At 41.7% G+C, this 20,199-nt stretch overlaps 2 protein-coding genes across 2 annotated transcripts in view; one reads left to right on the top strand and one right to left on the bottom strand.

Moving 5' to 3' along the window:
- The window catches only part of LOC108111056 (protein O-mannosyl-transferase TMTC1), a 42,833-nt gene that overhangs the window by 16,593 nt on the left and 6,041 nt on the right, over positions 1-20,199 (bottom strand). The window contains 1 exon segment of the mRNA XM_017220384.2: positions 19,702-19,986. Coding sequence (XP_017075873.2) covers positions 19,702-19,733 — 32 coding nt within the window. The 5' untranslated portion in view covers positions 19,734-19,986.
- Positions 6,905-8,314, top strand: LOC108111057 (TATA-box-binding protein-like 1). Its single transcript, XM_041818117.1, has 2 exons — positions 6,905-7,572; positions 7,630-8,314. The coding sequence occupies exons 1-2, from the start codon at positions 7,289-7,291 to the stop codon at positions 8,246-8,248; spliced, it is 903 nt and encodes a 300-aa protein (XP_041674051.1). The 5' UTR covers positions 6,905-7,288; the 3' UTR covers positions 8,249-8,314.

The raw sequence follows: 20,199 nt of genomic DNA, 5'->3' as shown, positions 1-20,199 counted from the left end.
AATTAGCTTACATTCAATAATCTTTTAGAGCCCAGCCCCCGTTTTGCTATAGCCAATGTTGATGGATTTTCAGCCCCCAAAAACCCACACATCAACACTTAAGGGCAACTCACCCGCCCACATCCTTTGAAGGGGCCACCAGGACTCCACTTTTGGCTTCGCAATGACGCTGCTAATGAGCTCTAATAACGATAATGACGCCCACGCAAATAGTGAATATGAATACACAAGCTCGTATATGGGATACGTTTATATACACATCTATGGAAGGGTCGGATGAATGACCGTCATTTGCCGGGGTTTGTCATGGGCACCCTGGCCCAAGGGATGCAACTGATTGGCATTGTCGAGGATGAAAGCGATAGCTTGCCGGAATATGCCTCTTAAATATAATGATTTCCCCAAAAATGCCAAAGTGATTTCCGATGAAAATAGCTGAATGTCTATGCAGAGTCATCAGTATTGGTATTTATGGAAGCAGTATATAGTGGCCTTAAGAAGGTAAAATTAAGCAGACAAATATTTGTTGTGGATTACCAGTTTGGCCTAAACAGTTTTTAGATAATTCTTAAGCTCAGTAATTGCCAAGACTACATCATAAAATGTAATATAACCCCACAAATATTTGAACATCAACTTGAGTTTGCCTTTAAGATCCTTAAATGTTTACATTTTGGGTATACAATTTATAACAACCAATTATGACCTAATATTGCCATTATTTTTATCATTAGCATTAATCTGATCATTTCCGCACTTTATATATTAACTCTTGTTTGCTATTTTAAAGATTCTTCAAACCTAAACAATCAAATACCCACTACATAATCCAACCACAAAAGAACAAATTAATTGAATCAATTTAAACATAATTCAAATCGAATTAAACATATATCCGCTACACAGGCATCGGGGCTCTAATGGCATCCTTTAAGTCCCGTAATTCCATCCCGATACTTTAAATAGCCGCTTTAATTAAATTTATTGATTTTTGCATTTTAAGCTTTGAATTTGTTGTCCCTGCAGACAGCGCTCCGGGCTGTGTCGGTCCCTTTCGAAGTTTCGCGGCAAACTTAACCCTGACACAGGCGCCGCCAGGTGTTGGCCAAAAGTTGGAAACAAAGCGCAGACAGAACCTCCTCAAGCAGTCCAATTAATTTCGATTGTCGAAAATAAAGCGAGACAATCACAGGACGACGAGCGGCAAGTATATATTAATCAAATGGCGCCAAAGACGAGGACAGCCGGAAAAGCGAGGAAAGGCGAGGAATAGCGAGCAAAACGAGGACATCGAGCACCCTTCAGACGTGTCCTGTCTGCTGACATGAAGAGGCCTCAAGGTCCTGACGAAAGGCTCCTCAGCTGGCGTCGTGAATTACTTTGCTAATTTTCCTGCGTCAGACGCGAGCCATCTGTCCTTGTAGCTACCATGGACTACGTATCGTTACGATCTATTTTTACTCGCTACTTGTAGAATGCATGAATTTATTGCACTTTTTGTAACATTTTAATAAAAATGTATCTGAGTAAGTTTCTCAATCCTGTTTAAAATACCAATTCGCAAGTATAATATATTCGTATTTCATATTGCCATGAATTCTCAACCTTATAGGGTATCTAGGATATCACATAGTTGAGACTCTTGCCTTCTGGCTTTGTATACTCGTAAGGACGCGCTCGAAAAGTCAAAGTGCAATTAGCAGACTGCTCCCTACTGTCGCTGGCTCCTTTTTATTTATCAGTGCAAATATTTATTTTCAATTTCGTATGCAAATGTCGCAGTCGAGCTTCCTCCATTAATCACAGCTGCACAGTCGGCGGTGCTGAGAGTGGGTGGAATGGAAAAAATAATTAGGTTGTCATGTTTACGGCGCTGAAATTAGCTGGCAGTATCGGAATGGCACATCTTTGATGTTGATCTCGCGCAAGGAAAAAGAATTTGCGGAGGCGGAAATTTCCATGACTTTTCACTTTTCCCTACGTTCGTTTTTTTTTTTTAGCTTTTTAAGCTGAAGAGCTGACCTTATTTCTGGCCCAACTGGGGACAGACGGAAATTGCAGCAAATACAAGAGTGAGGGTACAAGCGCAGCACACCTTAAACCGGAATCGGAAACATTATTCCCAAAATGTCAAAAAACATAACAGAAACCCATTAGACACACTTTGTTTCTGGGTCAGCCGGCAGACTTCCAACTTCCAAAAAGTGAAAACCCAGGCAGGGAAAAAGTCGAAACTGTCTGAAGGGGAGAAGCTGAAACAAAACGAGTTGGATGGTTGAGCGGATGTACGGAAACTGACCAGGCCACTCTGTCCCGCTTTCTCTCTCTCTCTGTGAGTGTGTGTGTGTGTCTAAAAACCCGGGTCGCACGGAAATCAAGTTGTGTCAACAGCTTAAAAGCCAAAATGTAATAAGCCAGGGAAATGTAATGTAATAAAATATCAAATATAAAATGGCGATGGTCCTGGCGGGGGAGCATTTGTTGCCATTAAAGTTTTACTTTGAAATTGGAAGCAGAGGACCTTGGGAGGCGGGTGGAAGAGGCGACTTCGCAACCAGCTGAGCATAAACAACGAAAGAAAGACCAAGAGCTGGACTTTTAGGATTGCACAGAATTCAGATACCCTAATTTTCAAGCTAAAGAACATAACATGAGTAAATAATAATACATTTTTTCTTATTTTCAGATTTTAAATACAAATGAACTCAAATCGATTTAAAAAGTGTCTACCACTAGGTACACCTATCTAAGAATCAGAGTTTTTCTTTGAAATACATAAATAAAACCGCTAAAAACGATTAAAATCTCTGCCAGAGCTGTGTAATAAATAATATTGTGGTAAGCTTAAGGCCAAAGTAAATATGCTCGTGCCAAGTGCTATAAAACGGATTGCTTGCCTTGCCTTGGATTTTGTGTAGCCGCAAAATATGCAATATTTTATTATTGTTGCCCCGAACAGTATGCAACACTTTATTTCAGCGCTATGCGCTTCCGTTTCAGCTTGGATTTCCTTTCACCCCATCGTCCTGCCCCTCAAAGGACCTGGCTTTCGCCAGATCTGGAACAGTTCCAAGCCTTGACTCCTTGGTGTTTGCACTTGTTTGAGTGCCAAAAAGTATGCTAGATAGTTTTTGCATGCGATTTGAATGAGCACAAACGGAAATCGCGCTGTGTTGGAAATTTTTGGTGTTTTTTTGTGGATATAGAAGCACATGAGTGCCACTCGAAATCATTTTAAAACACTCGAAAGCTGTTTTCCGTTGAGAATTATTTCATCTTGATAGTTTTCTTTGGCCAACTTTATTATGGAACATGATGTTTAGCTACACTGTAGAAATGTATGGGGATTTTAAAAAGGATTTTTAAGTTGATTTTCAATGAATTTCCAATTTTCTCAGTTAGGGTATTTATAGGGTTCTTTATACTATCCTATATAAAGCGAAAACTTTTTCGAATTGATATGCCACGTAATTGAGTCCACAAACGGAAGTTCCGCGTCGTTCTGGAATCCTCCCATCAATGGGACATTGAACTAAACAACAAATAAATGTTTGTAAACTTTTCTCACCAGGTATTGTATTATTCTGCGAGTTGCTTTACTTTTTAACAACGAATAAAGAGTTCAATCAACCCTTTGAAAGTTGGGCTGAACAAAAAGTTGTGAATAGCCCGACTCTGTTGCCCACTCAGACTTTTTAATGACCATTCCAGCAGAACTTTCATCGAATGCCTTGCCCGAAATTCAAATTAAAGGCTGGGAATCAATCCAAAGGGGCGGAACACTTGGGGCTGGCGTTAATTTTATGTCTTGCAGCATGTTGCACGCAATGTAAATGCTAATTAGGACCGGGATATGTCTGCAGCTGGGGAGGTATTTGCTTCTTAATTGCGTAAACCAACCGTTTGATTGGTATTTGCTCAGCAATTGACATTAAACAGTTGAATCAATAAAAAATTCAAACGGAAGTCCCACAACAACGGCAATCAAGTGCGAGTTTCGGCAAATATTTAATGTGTTTTGGGTTCGAAGTGTGAGACCTTTGTTTTAACCCCCAGCCTAATGACTAACTAAACAAGCTGTTGTTCTTCCCCATTCTGCCCCGATATTAAAACAACAATATTATTATTAGCACAAACAGAAAACGGTCATCGGCCTACCCCCAATTGAAGAAGTCAAGAAACCTCAATTAGGCTGTCAATCAACACATCGAATGGAGTCAAGTCGCCTCGTTTCGCCCGTCGACATTCCGCCAAATAATAGAGCTATTGATTTTCGACCCCCTTTAATGACGCTCATGGTCCGTGGGCGTTTTCTGGCATGCCCCTGGCAGTCCTTGATCGCCTAATTAGCAGCCGTCCGCGGAATGGTTTGCCCTTGATTGCCTCTACTCCGGATTCCAGAAAAAGCTAAGTTTGGAAAATAATGCAAATATTATTTATCTCTATCCATATTCTAAGTATTTTTTGAGCAATTTAATAATAAAACTGACTTGTTAATTTAAAATGCAAAAATGATGTCTCTTTGATTTTAAAAATGTCTTAAGATTTGTCCAAATAGCAAATGAAACAGTATTTTTATCACATTTTTCAAGAATTTATGATACTTTCTTTGAATATTTATGAAGACGATTTTTTTCTTTCAAATATTACTGGTCCGAAGTTATCTGTAGAGTATGGCCAAGTTGGTTAAAGCAATATAAAACTTTTAAGCTCTCAGCTTGCAGATAATTCCCCCTTCAAGTTTAAAGCTCCAATCAGACTTTTAATATTTTTCGGAAAAACAAATAAATAAACTCGTGAGATATCTTGAGAATAAGCTTATCCATTTGTTTACGTCTGCTAATTGCCGGAGGAAAACCACTCGAGCCGGTGGACTCAAAGTGGCGAGAAGTCGAATGGAAACTCATTCGGTGAGTGCGGGGACTTTTCGCTAGTTGATAAACGAGCGGAACTGCAAGGGACTGTCAAATCTGAGCCTTTGTTCGATTTAATTATCGGTTGTACAAAGAGCTGGGCGGGGGAATTCTGGCCAGGCTTTGGGGGCATATCCTTGTTGAATGTGGCATGTGGAAGGGATGTAACAAAAAACCAATAATGAAAGTGGAGTTGCACTGCCGGCGATGTCAGTAACATGCAGCTTCCCCTATCCTTGCCCAAACTATCCCCCGCCCTCTGGCAAAGAACTTACTCCCTTTTATCGATTAGCGCTTGTAGCAGCTTTTACCTATGGGAATGTGTATGCACTCAGAGAAAAAATTGTTTAAAATTTGAGCAATATACGGTAAGATACCGTAACAACAAGCAATATCTTTTTATAAGTTTAAAACTTGATCAAGAAGAAGAACAAATTAATTTCCTTTAACATTTACAATTACACTTTAATTCTTTGAGTGCACTTACAGTGTACACAAACATACATGTTACTAAAACTGCTGTTGCCGATGACCCTTCACCCCCTACTTTAGGGTTAGTAAAGAGGGGGCGGGATCAAGGGGAGGCAGCTACCAGAGCAAATGACGCTGCAAATGAAAGCAGGAAACGTTGCCGCATTCATTCATTTTACACACAAAAGCCATTAACCGCTTTGATTCCATTGTTTTGTTTGTCATCATCATCATCAACAGCACAAGCAGCAGCGCCAACAGCAACATCACTTCCAAGCCCCCCTTTCCGGTAAAAATTCCCCCGCACTCTCCTCCACATTTTCAATTCCCCATACCCGCCAAGAGGTCATGGGTCACTGGCGGACAAGGGTATGAGGCGAAGTCAAGGCTGTGATTTACACGATTTGCCATTTGATTTTTAATGGACTCGGTGTCATAGAACCTGCCAGTAAATCCGAGGAAAGTGACTTTACTTTAATTGAAGAAATAAATGCAGTCATTAAAGAAAAATTGCTGTATTTAAAGAGATATAAAAAAGTCCTTTATTTGTATTTAATTTCTCAAAAACATTAAGAGTGGCTTTTAAAATGACCAAATATTATCATTAGTCAGTAGTTCATTTGTCATGAATTTCATCCTCCAATCAAGCGTAACTCAATCAATCTTTAAATTTATATTTATTATTTCTTTGGGCCTTTATCTTCTCACCTATGACCCGAGGATATGTGCTGGTGGGTGAGTCTTTAACCGAGCACTTTCTCCCATTTGCCATTGTTGTCCCTCTTGCGCCCCAATATTATTATTATTGAAAGACTTTTGCTGAGCTGCGGGTTTTATAAAGTGCCTGCGGCATGGCTTCCGTTCCGTTCCGTTCTGTTCAGACCCCTAGACCATCATCATCGACCGCGGACTACGCCGTGGACCCCGTAGACCGTCTCCGTCCGTCCGGTGCTGGCAAAAAACGACTCTTGCGGAAAAATCAACATTGCACAAAAGTTTTCAACGCTCTTCGTACCGCCAATCTCCAGCGCCACCCACTAACACCACCCACTTACACCCGCTAACACCGACCACCCCACGGCCCCGCCATCATCATCGTTCATTTCGCTCCCTTTGCATTGCTTTTTTGTTTTGGCTTAGCGTTGATGATGTATGCACTTTGAAAAGAGTTGAGCAAAGTGGTTTTTCGGGTTTGATGAGCTAACGTCAAGTCCTTCAGTCCCCTAGTCCCGACCCGCCCACCATTCCGCCTCCTATTCCGGCTGAGAAATATGAGTTCGTGTGGGTGTTTGATTTCCTCGTGTCTGTGTGTTTGAACTGCACTGCTGCGCATAAAGTTATTAATGGACTTCAATGGGGTTTCAATTATGCAATTTCTGCGATTTGAATTTGAATGATATTTTGATTGTTTGCTTGCGATTGTTAGAGGATTCCCAAATCTGATGCATAGAAATGCATTGTTTTAATTTAATCGAAGAGCTAATGGCCTTACTGTAGGACTCAGTCAAGCGTCAATTAATAGACAAATAACTTTGGAAATTAAAGTGGCTAGAAATGAAGGAGACAATGAGTAAACTGTAAAGTTTCGGATATTTTAGCATTATTGTAAATGATTAATTCATCGGAAAGAATCTATTCTTTGCCTTTAAATAAGCTAACAGCCTTGAAAATACTACATCTAAATCCAGGGCTGCATTATCAGTGATTAATCAATGTAGAGCTTACTATTAAAAAGATCTGGTCACTCTCTATATCTAAGTCAACTTTCAGGCAATTTAATTTACAATTCCTTTTACAAATTACCCGAATCAGTAATGAATTGGGTGAAGTACGTGACAGTGATAGGTAAATCTATAAATCTTTAATAATGCCTATTGATCAACAGGAATCAGCTTAAGCGGTTAATGCCACGGCAAAAAATCACTTCAAAGAGGGCACGCGTGGTGGAGCCAAAAGGACAGGAAACTCCCTTTATAGATTTAAAACTGATATATACGGATGAAAATCTAGCTGATTTAAATGAATCGGCCTCAAATGAGGAATCTCCAAAAACCGAATTGGAAACAAGCCCTGGAAAATCCTTGGCAATCGATTCTCCAAGTACGCCCACGGAGGAAGAGATATTCAACATATACGAAGATGTTTCCAAGCTGTGGGACATCGAGCGATATCTAAACATAGTCTACAAGTAAGTCCGAAAGAGAGTAATAAAAATATAGTGTCTGAAACGATAATATTTTTATAGGCCCTTCTATTGCATGGGTTGCACCTCATACTACTTCAATCTCCATGAACTGGATCTCGTCATGGAGAACGCCAGATTCGAACCAGATAGACATCTGGCTGTGTTTCTCACTCGCACTTCTCCATTCTGCACTGTGAAGATATATCCCAATGGTAACATATATTGCCAGTCCTTCAACCGCGACGGCGCCCGAGAAGGTCTGTCCAAGGTGCTTCAAGAGTTGCGAAATCTGGGCTACTACCCGCGTGTTCAGCTGTACAAGTACAGTGTGGTTAACGCCACTTTCAGTGTGCCCTTTCATCTAAATCTAAGGAAGTTTCACTGGCAAAACCCAGGTATTACTGAATATGATCCCAAAAAGCTGCCCTTTCTGATGTACAAGATGGTGGGAACTTTGGTCAATATAGCTATTTTTCCCACGGGCTACGTGTACGTGATGTTCGCCAGCTCTCGGTCACTCATCAAGCTTGCCATTGCTCATATTTTGCCCATCTTGTATCGTATAAAGAGTCCTTTTGAGGAACAAAGCCAACTAAACCTAAGCAGCGGCGATATCAACTACAAAGTGCTTTGGGAGAAATATTTCCAGGACGGGAATTACGCAGTTGAACTGAAATAAAGGATACTATCTAGCTTTAAGGACTGTTTTGAGATTTCCAAAAATTAAACTTTAATTGTTCGCTCTGGAAAAGTTTATCGCTTTACTCACGCATGAGCTTAAATGGGCCCATAAATGTCGGAAAACTGCCCGAAGGAGACTTTTATGCCAGCTTTAAATTGGGTTCAAAAGTTTGCCTTAAAATTAAACCTGCTCTCCACTCCACAAGTCATTGTCTTTATCTGGATTTTCACACAAGAGAAGTCAGTCGAAATCACATGGAAATTTACAATGTAGATTTTCAGTGGCACTCCACGTGGAAATCGAATGTTTGCAGTGCCCAACCACCTGGGGGATATGGTTATAGTGGTGCCTGTGGTGGTGGTGGGACACCCACTAGCATAATAAAAATGACAGCGAGCATGACAAAACCGAACGAAATCGAATCGGTAGCGAAAATGTGTCAAATGGAATTCGAAACCGATGGCTCCGTCATTCCTGGCACCACCCCATCAATCCGCCACCAAACTCCTGACCAGGTGGCTTCGATTTGTGCTGCTGGCCGACATGAAAAACAATTCAGTGTCATATTTGTGTGCTCGCCTTTCGTGTTTGTTTTGTAAACGCAGCTCATCGGAATTGCCTCCGTGGGTTAGGTCCTGGTATGGCTGGTGTCCTGGCTTTTGTCCTGTAACGTGCGGATAATTTGCAGACTTTTTCGTTTGTCATTCCGGCCGCATGGCGTGCACACAGCCGAGTAACTTCTCTGTTTGCATTTGAATATTGGACAATGATGCTGTCCTCCGCCTGCGGTCCTTTGGGTAACTCATTAGTGCAATCACATTTCACATTTTCTGATTGATGGCAACTGGTAGTTTATCGCAAATACGGCTTAAACGGAAAATCAAAGTTAAAAAATGGTAATATTACAGCTGTAATTAGTTTTTAACTAGAGTTCCATAAATTCTATTTAACCATTTGCGGTTTAATTACGTTAAGGGAATAATAAAAGTTAAAATTTGTGGACGAGACTCATCCGGAAACTAAGTCCGAATAAGTAAGCATACAGTTTTTGGTTGGATTTGTGAGCTTTGCGCGCTTAATGAACAAGCAAAAAGCAGAAACTTGGCAGCGGATTAAGAGCTTGAAATTAAAAAAAAATATTTACGCTGAAAAACAAATTAACTAAAAATCTGCTCATTTGAATTCCAGGCGCAGAGCTAAAAATGCAAAAAGTAATTAATATTCTTGTGTTCGTGTGTCCATGGCAGGGTGGACCGAATTACCAAGGATCCCGCAGGACTATGTGGTGAGTGGAGCGCTGGACTGCATTTTCATAATTCCAGGACAACAGCGAACAAAACGTTGGGGAGAGCCATCCAGCCAGCCAGCCAGCCAGCCAGCCAGCCAGCCAGCCCGAAAGGAGCGAAACGAAGCGCAGTAAATTCCGACGCACTGGAATTTATGCAGCAAATATTAACTTACCACACACATACACAAACACACACATATATATACACATCCGAGCGAGTCCTGTCGCATAAATCCAAGTAAAGGAACGGAAAGGCAAGGACATAGAGCAGCCAAATGATCCCCAACCACCCGATTTGTGCTTGGCCAGCAAGAACTGACAACAAAACTCATTAGCAGAACCGGCGACCGTGACCGTCGCGCAAATGGGCGTGGCACTCCGCCCCATGGGCCACGCCCCTTCTCCTTCTGCCCCATCACTCTCCCCAACCAAGTGGGCGTTGGCCGCCGGTCAACCGCAGTCCGGGAAATCGGTGGAAAACTCCACTGAGTCCGAACTCAGAGACCCGCAGAAAAACGCAGCGTGCACTTCCGGTTTCGGGGCGAAAAGTTCTCGTTATTTTATTCATATTTTCACAGGCTGCACTTTATCTCACTGCGGCGGTCTTAGTTGGCGAAATTGTGTGCAACCACGAAAATCTAATAAGCGCGCAAATTTGTTGACATTGCGCAAATGTTTTTTACGGGCCTAGGAGGAGCAACTTTCGCCGGTCCAGTCCCCAGAAAACTGCCAGCTCCTTCGTTAAAGATGGCTGGTGGTCTGTTGGCCTTGGGCCTTAACCCATTTCGTCGCATTGCCAGATTCTTTTTTGCGGTTCTGGCCAAATGAAAAGTTGCTCTCTGCGCCAATTTTCAAATAATTACATCGGGTTGAAGGAGGGGAGTTCCAGGGGCAGAAAAGACACATTTATGACAATATATTTTATAATTGAATGCAAAAGAGAAGCTTTCCAATTTGCACATAATAATTCCGCATTCAAGAGGAGATTTAAAAGGAATACCTGACATGATAAAGATTAGTATATAAACTTACAATAATACTTAAGATATTTTAAAGAGAATCTTTCCAACTCAAATGGCTAAAAATATTTTTCGACATTTTTTAAGGTAAAAATAAAAATACTTTCACATTTTCTCTGCCATATGTTGATTTTCCCTTTGACCTAAAGGCAAATCAGTTAAGTTCTAAATGGGTTGAAAGAAACGGAGGAAAACCAGAGGCCAGACAAAAACCAAGTCCTGGAGATCGCCACAACCGCAAACAGAAACTTTCTCGAATTTTTTCCTACCTTTGACAAGTCGCGCGCGATGATGCGTAAACCTTTTGGCTTTTGCACTTTTACAAACAGGTGAGGTAGAGGAAAAACCAGTAATGATGAGGAGGAGACAAAAAGCAACTTTGCATCGGCTAGGGGATTTCCGGCCATAAAGACCTCCTATCGACCCGGATCGTCCGTCAGAGGCGGCGAGACAATTTCATTAACCGCTGCGCTCCGTTTAAAGGCCAAGACTTCGGCTCCTTTGATTTTTATCGGTTGACCTCGACACGAGGGTGTCCTGCTGTCCGGGTCTGTCTGACAGGATTAAATGCGAGAGCTGCCCGGGGACAGGGCGTAAAGTTTTTAATTATTTTTGTGGTTTGAAAATGCATCTCCCCCCCATCCCTTGTCTGTGGGTGCCTGTCAAGGCAAAGGACGTGAGCTTGGCGAGCTGCAGCCGGCAGGATAAAGGAGCAACCGCAAACACCCCGACTTTTATCAGCGCCTTGCCATTGTCGTGTGTTACCCACGTTGGGCTTACTGCATTCATTTAAAAGAAAAGTGCAATAACATGTTATTTTGCCCACGACAGGACTTTCGCCGTCTCTCCTTCAGTTCAGTCCCGGTGCAATTGTTAACGGTAAGCGGCTTTAAAACATTCTCTGCCTTATTACGTAATTACAAGCGGATGACAGGGGCGAAGGCATTCGCTGTATTGAATTATTCGAAATACGCGGATAATTGAAAACGCACAGCATGCAATAAGAATTCGGCAAGGGGCGAATCATCTGAAATCAATGAAAATATCAGTGATTTACGCACAGACATTTTTCTCTCATTATGGAAATTTATTTATCATACCCCACGTTTTGAATAAAAATCGTTTTCCCTGTCCTTTTGAAGGAAAACTATGCAAATGACAGGAAAATGGTCAAGCTTACACTGAATTAATGCGGATTCAGTGGATCATTTGCCAATGTGACTGATTGAAATGATATTGAAACTACCCAGTTAACATTATTTTAAAGTAAAACTTAACTTTTATTACGTTATCGAAACTTGATATATTCCATTTGCCTTTTGTGCATTGCCAAGGCTCAATTCTTATGCAAGTTCCCAAGAATTCCAGCTAATGGCATGGCTGAGACCAAGCCATGGATTTGGCCGTCTGAAAGGCAACAAGAAAGGAGGGCAGCTATTTTTCGAGGAAATATCCGCACAAATTTTCACAATTAATATGCACTTCCTGTGCAGACGACTTGCAACCATTTCTGAATGCAACATCAAGTGGTGGGTGCACGGGCGGGGATGCCATTCCTCAAGGAACCCCAAACTGCCGCGGAGTTCACATGTGAGTTCATTGCTGCCATTAATGAATACGTGTGCAGCAATAAAGCCATTTTTTATGGTTGAAAGTCACGTGAGAAACTATTTAGTACATCTACGAACGAGCCAGGTGGAAAGTGGGTGCAAAGTCGGTGCAACTTTGTGCCTGACACGGCCAGAAGAAAGGCAACTTTCTTTATTTTTCCGTACTATGAAGCCCCAAACGAATCACAGCAAAAAAGTGAAAATATTTCCTAGCCACTCACATGCATATTTATATGAGTGTGTGTGCTTTCCCAGAGCAAGAACCAAAAAGTAAGGCATTTACTGTGCTGGCTGAATTAATTTTTGGCATTTATCAACTAAGCAAATTGAAATCGTGTCGGTCGAGTCTGGCATTCCTAACCCAGTTTATTGTTGGGCTCCTCTTGATATGTGCACTCGAGTACTTTTTGTGTCCATGGGGCTTTGTTGGGAAGACCCGTCCGAAGGGCTTCATGTTGTTGCACAAGTAAATCAACGACTTTTTGATACTTCCTCAACTTTTTCTGGCACATCAGATAATTGATTTGCAAGTCGAGTGACTGGGGCGTTAATGAGTGACGCTTGCCAAAGTTTTTCAAATGTTTCAAGCACCCAAAATTGAAAAGGAAACGTGTTTCCTTCACAAAAACACAGGTACTTTCGATCAAACATTGAAGCTAGTCACTGTTAGTTTACTAAAGTGAATATTATTAAAGTTCAAATATATATATAGTACAACTACAATTTCGATATATGATTGCCCAGCTTAGTCACTTCTCCTACTCTTAAGAGGCGGAGAAAAAAGTATTTCAATCCACACTCAGACCGACACCCGACCATAAAAGTACCGAAACTTGTGCACTTTATGGATCTCTTACCGCAGAGAACTAGCATTACGACCTCGTGGGTGGGTGGGCGTTGTGGCAATGCACCCATTAGGCCGACCGGTAAATGAGCATTGAAGCAATTCATAAAACTGCCCAAACAAAAAGCCAATTTTATTCGCCCCAGGCACGCGTAAGTACCGGCTTTCCTTTCTTCTCCGTGGCGCCATTGTAATGGGTGGACTTAGTCCAGGGCCCTCATGGCCGGAGTCCAGAGTCCCGAGGTCCGGCGATGGTGAAAACGTGTTTACGCTTTTATTATGTAAAGAACCGGACAAGCAGCTCCGTGGCCGTAAAAAGAGCCGACGCACACTTCAAGTCCACAAATCTGCGTGGAGTGTTTTAGGCTCGAGCACTTCTGCACACACGACGACGAGTCCTGGGAAAGTCCCGGAAAGCCCTGGCTCCTGCCCCGTAACGTATGCAAAGTAATTGCGAGCATTAAATATGTTCTGTTTTTATTAACTACGCGGTTGCTTCACTCTCTTAACGAGAAACAATTAAGAAAAACAGGCGCGTATCATAAAAATTAAAATTATGCAAATGCAAATTTTCGAAGCAACAGCGGCAAAAACAGGCGGTGAAAACCCTCTGAGTAGGTGGGCAATTTGGGAATTCACAGGAAAATGCGGCAGACTGCAGGCAGTTTTCGTCTTGTTTACATTTATTCTCCTATTCAGCGTATGCAAATCCCATAAAAACTCATTTTGAGCCAATTGACTGCATTGTTGTCGTTATTGTTTTTCAGTTTCATTTTCAACGGGGTTTTTTTTCGCTCTGCCGAGAGTTCTAGTACTTTTTTGTAGTCCCCACTAAGCTTCTGTTGGGATTTTCCAAAAGGGGAAAATGCAGACGATGTCTCTCTATCATCATCTCCTCTGTTCAGCGGTAATTAACTAAAATCGTGTTTTTATTTGCCAGACAACGGGAGCGGAAAGCGAGAACAATGAAAAAATCCGTTCATTTGCGAAAATTGTTTAGCTCCGGAAGAATAACAACGAATCGGGTAACGGGCAACGAAATCACAAATGGAAATCTAAAAATCCACTGCCGGGAAATGTAACCGTAAACGGGTACTAATACAGCATGGTTTCCCCCATCGATGACACTGAAAGAAAGTTAACTTAAAAGTAATAATTAAACTTGATTTTAGAGGAAGATTTTTATCTTCTTTGTAAAAAAGAATCTTATAAGTCTTAAAGATATATAAAAGACTTGCTTCAGCTTAAAGGTATTTGAAAAAGATTTTTTTTTTCCTATTTTTTAAGCCTTAATTATTTCAGATTTCAGGCATAAGACAAGCTTTCTTACTATTAACTTAACTTATTACTAATTCTCACAGTGTGCTTATTTTTAAGCAACTTTTGCGAAACTCGCCATTCTATACACAAACAGGAGCGCTTGTTGGTTTTTAATTTTATAGCCAAACAATATGCTTACAGATTTCGTTTGCAGTTTTTATTAAAAATCGATTGGCACACGCTCGCAGATGCGAAACATCGAAATAGGAAAAATACATGCACTTGAAGCATCCATCCGTGTGCAGCGGGTTAGCAATAATACCCGTTTGGCTTGTGGCTTTGCAACTTCCACATATATAGACAGACATTTATATATATATATATATATATATATACACAGGATTTGCCAAGCTATGAACTATTGCAATTCCAGTTCGTAAGAGTAGCAATAAGGTAATACCATAGCCCAGCCCGCATGTGTGTATATTGACATGTCCGTGCTCAAATTAATCATGGTGTCTCTATGAATGGGGAAATCGTAGATATATAAATATATATGTATGGAAACGGAACTGTAATTGAAATTTGTAGATGAGTGAATGGACTAAAGGTATTCGTTAGATGAGTCAGTCGGTGGACTTCTGGAATGAATTTTTTAGTAGTATTTTGACTGTGCTGTAGGTCGGGCTTTCATCAACTATTTATTAAGTTATTAAGTTACATTAGACAGGTCATGGCTTATCAAATGTCCCTTAACATTGACATTGGTATACTCGTAAATCCTTAATCACTTCATTATTATTTACACTTTTGACCTTGTATGCAGATGCAGGAGAAACTAATACCTGTCCGTTATTTTCGAATACTTTTCAGACAGATATCGACCGACATGAGCCTTGAGGTGTATACTCTGTGGCGGCCTGAACATCTTGCCCTTCACTGTGCACGCATTTCCCCAACTATTATCCATTTTTCTCTCTAGATATGTATGTACATACTATATATATATATATATATGAGGGATATACACCACCCACTGCAGATTACCAAAGTCGCAGCTAACATATTTTCCACAAAAAAAAAAAAGGAAAGAAATAGGAAAAGCTGGTGGAAAAGGAGTATGAAAAAATGGGAAACTGTTGCAAGTGTGCTAAAGTTTCATGCTTCATTGGATGCCGACGCCCGGGGCCCTTCTACCATCCCCCATCTCACGATTCCCATATTCCGGGCTCTTTGGAGCCCGTTTTCTTGGCGGCAACTACGGAGCACGCGCTCTCCAAGAACAATTAAATTTGCAACGAGCTTCTCCGGGTGTAATATTCCGGAGAGCCAGTCAGACATGTGGCTGTGCTCCTTGGACCCGTCCTGCAGCACATCCTGCTGCACCGCATGCAATGATGTGGTGCGGCCGGGGTGGCACTTTCATAATCGAAACACTCGAGCCAGCCGTAAGAAAGCCAAAAACCGATGCAGGTCCGGGACTGGGAATTCTCCCGGGGCCTTCGAGCCCATTAAAGCGGTAAACGGGGCATTCGAAATTTAAAAGGCAAACTCCCCCAAACCACCATTGTCTGCTGAGGAAACTCAAGCACACATATGCTTAACGCTTACTTTTGGGACTGTATATGGTATATGGCCCGCCGGATGGATCCTTTTATAGTTTGGGGGAGGCCTTAAACGGTCTCTTCCCCCTTTTCGCCTGCTCTTTTACTTTTTTATTTGCATATTTTAATGCAAATTGTGCAGAATTAATTTAGTGCTGTTTAGTCTCGAACTCAAGCCCGACCCAACCTTAACCCCAACCCCAACCCCAGATCCATATCCTTCTCCGCCTTCAGAGCTTGCCACATTTTTCCCTGGGTGTGTGTGTGTGTGTGTCTGCTCGTGTCGCGTGGGTGGGTTTCGTTTCATATGTAAATATTCAAGTTTCAAGTTATTTTGCCTTCAAGTTCGTCGTCGTCTCCATTGTCGTTTTACTTTATTGTTTATGCCCGAATTGTGTTTGAGAAGCACTGGAGTGTGGCCTAGTTTCGGGCCAGAGGGCAATGAATGTGCGAAAAATATTTTATGAGCAATATTATGTAAACTGAATTTAGTTTTCCGAGTTGCCCCGGCCATCTCCCTTTTTGTTTGACATTATTTGCTTTCTCTCTCTTCTTATTTGGGGCTCATTGTGCAAGTTTGTTGGCCAAACATTTTCTGGGCCCCGTGAATGAACTAATCCGGACACGATTTGGGTTTAAGAAATGTTCAAATTCCATAGAAAGTCTCATTAGCCGGGCTTTTCGTTCGGGACTCTCGCTCGAAGCTTGAATATTCATGCGTGAAGAGGCGACAACCAAGAGAATTATTACAGGGAATTGCATAAAAAATGTGGCTCACGTACAAAGGAAATGAAATGAAATGAATTTCTGAGCCGTCCTTCACTTTGTTCGCTAGTTATCTGGCTCCGTTTGCCATGGCCCCGCTTTTCCGTTCCTTCTTTTTTTTTTTTGCTCGCCGGAGCATCTGCAGCTGGGCCCTGGAGCGCGAGAGCTCAGGGAAATTTATGCTGATCATTCATAATGTCAAAGACGCGCCAAAGGATACGGGGCTGTGTTCCAGGACCAGGACCTCGGACTAGGCTCGACACCAGCGCGAGAATGAATGGCCCAGGTCTGGGCAGGAGCACTGATAGCTTGGCCCAGAAACGCTGTGCTCCTCGGTCCAAATTTGGTTAACCCCTTGAGTGCCAACGTTGCGTATGAGCAGCTCTTCATTTTGTGTCCACACTGCGTATGGATAACTTTTCATTTAGCAAAAAAGGCGCCTTAAATTTCCTACTACTAATAAATAGTAGTTTTGTAGTATAAAATAAAATAAAATAAGTGGAAAATTTAAAGTTCTTTCAGCATAAAAGCATTTCAGCATTAAAGCATTCAGTTTAAAAAGCATTTATTGAATATTTAATGATAATGCCAAAAAGAAATCCGATTTTTCCAAGTACGAATTCAATCGTCAAAGGGTTTAAATCCACTTTTGCTGAAGGACTTTCTGCGCTCAGCTATTCGGGGCTTCTAATCATCGCCGCATTATCATCGCAATAGCGCCAAATGAGGCGCTGCAAGGGGAAAATCAGGGGGGCGAAAAAAAAGGGAAAGTGAGCTTCCATTTATGGCTAAACAAATGCCAGGAGACGGAGTCCCCCTTCTCTTGGCCAAATTATTTATATGTAAAGCGAGCTCTGTCGCAGGAGTCGAGGGAAATCAGCAAAGCAAAGCAAGCCAAGAAAAAGCAACAGAAACACGAAAAACCGTGCACAATAAGAAAGGAAAATCAATTTCCGCTTTCGAAATAATTCCAAAGCCATACAAAAGCGGGGGATCCAAAGCCGAGGCTGAGCCCCGACTAAAGCCAAAAGGAGCACAGCAGAGCAGAGATGAACGCAAAGCAAATGCGGCATCGGGAAAAAGTTGCCATTATCCGGTGCGGCAGCGAGATAAGATATTTGCACAAGAATGGCATTCAGTTGATAAAATCCGATTTGAAAATGAGCGAATGCCTGGCAATGAGCAAGACACGCGGCTCGAGACCAGGACCAAAAGAATCGAAGGACTGAAACAGAGGACTGCCACCGGTTGGGATAACAATTTTATAAATAAATATTTGTGCGGGCGAGTCCTTGCCGGCTGTCTCTTTGCTTTTCGCTTTTGAACTCAACTATCGGGCGATAAATCATTTGAAGTCTCCAACACCATTGGCCCGGTGACAATCTCTGCCCGGACGGACGAACTCCTTCCTTCTTTCGCCCCGGCCTCTTTCTTTACGCACTTTTGGGCCCGTAAATCTGTGCCGGAGAAGGCAAAAAAAAAAAAAAAGGAAAACAGCAGCAAAGAGGGAACTGTTCAAGTAGAGAAACGGAAGCGTGTCTCCGTCTGATAGCCTCAATGACTTCCGTTCCTGGCGTTTAATGCTTTTTAATGAGTTGCTGCTGCAAATGTTTGAGGACATCGACATCGACATGGACGAGGATGTGAATGTGGATGTGAGTGTGTACATGGACATGGACAGCTTAATCGATTTCATTGTCGGCTAGCCGAGGTTTCAGGTCAGGAAATTGCTCAAGTTCCTCGAAACTCTTAAACTTTAATTTTGTTCCACAATTTATAGCCTACCTTTCGAGGCAGTTTATTGCATTCGAATGGGTTTCTTGTGAGAGATATGATTTTATTGAATGGAAGTTGGAAAACGCTCTCTAAATGCTAAGAATGGATGTTAAGTTGATAATGAAACTAGTTTTATGGAACCTTAAATATTCAGAAGAATAAAGTTTCAAACATTGAAATCCCTAGAAAAAAGTGGTTTAAGTTAAAGTAAACATAATATGTTCCTCTTTTTGATAGGACTTCATAAATTATCTGCATAAAACCATTTTCTAGGAGTTTTTCCAATGATACTTTTTCAGGGAACATCCTTAAACTCCCAGACAGATTGATGGCCTCGTGTCCTTGGCCTATGATGCCCGATTTGAGTATTGTGTCCAAATCGTTTTCGGACGATAGTTTAGAATTCGATTGGCCCAAGCTGGACGCTAGATCCTGGACCGAGTCTGATTACTTATGCCGGTCAGGTAAATCTTGTAAAAATTGTCTCCTGCCGCTCGTTTCTCGGTGTCAGGTTGAATTTGCTGGGTCCCAGGGTTTGCTTTTTACTTTTGGTTGGCCAGCTGGCGAGTTGGCTAGAAGACTTGATTTGTTGGCTGTGCCTTAAAGTGGGGCTTTAATTTGTTTTGGTCACTGGGAGCGGTGCGATTTGCTCGGAGCGCGGCCATATGTCTTGGTTGCCAGGGAAAGGAGGGACCAAGATGAATGCCTGGGGCCGCGGGTTCTTGGCTTCCTTCTTGGATTCCTGGACCTCGGCCCCATTCCCCCGCTCCTTGACAAATGAGTGGCCCAAAGGTCGTTGCCAGGGTCGCGATTGCCGCTGCTGTGTTATTTTTTATTATTTGTTTATGCGTTGGCCGTTCGCTGTTCTGGTCTATTGAAAAATCTTTCTTCCTGCCTTCTTACGCCGGAGAGAGGGAAACAAGAAAGTAATGCAGGAAGATAAACAAGTAGCCGCAAATGGCCAGGACCCGAGTCCTGACCAGTCCCACTTCCGGGCCACGTTCTCGGCCAGGACCTAACAAATTGTGGGCAATATTTTCATTTCATCAAGAGTGTCCTTGGACGCTGTTGTTGCCATCGCCTTGGCGAGCCCCAAGCACCAAGTCGGCAACTTTATTGCATTATTGAAAAACTTGTCAAAATATTTTGAATGTGTAGAAAAGCTCTTGGCTCTTATTAAATTTACCGCCCGCCTCTTGCTCACATAATTGTATGAAAATATTGTATTTCAAGAATGCCCGAAACGTGGCCAATATCTCTTATTATGTTTATTTTTAGACTTACCTCGGACGACGGACGCACTTGGGAGTGTGCATTTTTAAGCGAGTGGCCTTGTCTGGGTCCGGTGATTGGAATTGCTCATCGTTTAATTAACGCAAATGGCAATGTTAAAAATTTATGAATATCATATTTTATGCAAGTAAGGAATTTTAACAGCAACAACATTTGCTGATGCTTTTTTGCGAATTCATGTTTTGCAATCAAGTGAATTCGTTGTGGTTTAATTAAATTGCTGTTGATCCTTGCTAGATTCGTCGGACGTGTGTTTTTTTTTTTTTTTTGGCGCAGCTGCAAGGAAAATGTGAAATATTTATTTATTAAATATTATGTTTTTGGCGCATAGAAGTGTTTTTATAATGTGTGGCTTTGACGAAGCCAAAAGTGGAAAGGGTCGGTAAAGTGTTTTCAGTCAGAAGCAAAATTCCAGATTTTTAAATTTTAATTAATTTAATTTAATATAAATTTATATTAAAATCTCCTGCAAAGAAGTTTTTTAGTGGT

Source organism: Drosophila eugracilis, unplaced genomic scaffold (genome assembly GCF_018153835.1).
Source record: "Drosophila eugracilis isolate 14026-0451.02 unplaced genomic scaffold, ASM1815383v1 contig_2152, whole genome shotgun sequence".
Lineage (NCBI taxonomy): Eukaryota > Metazoa > Arthropoda > Insecta > Diptera > Drosophilidae > Drosophila > Drosophila eugracilis.
This window is presented reverse-complemented; position numbering and strand designations above follow the sequence as displayed.

Excerpts from the sequence above, each read along its gene's own strand:
- LOC108111057 (XM_041818117.1), top strand. The coding sequence starts at position 7,289 with ATGCCACGGCAAAAAATCACTTCAAAGAGGGCACGCGTGGTGGAGCCA. Across the intron at positions 7,573-7,629 it reads TATCTAAACATAGTCTACAA|GCCCTTCTATTGCATGGGTT; the intron begins GTAAGTCCGAAA and ends ATATTTTTATAG.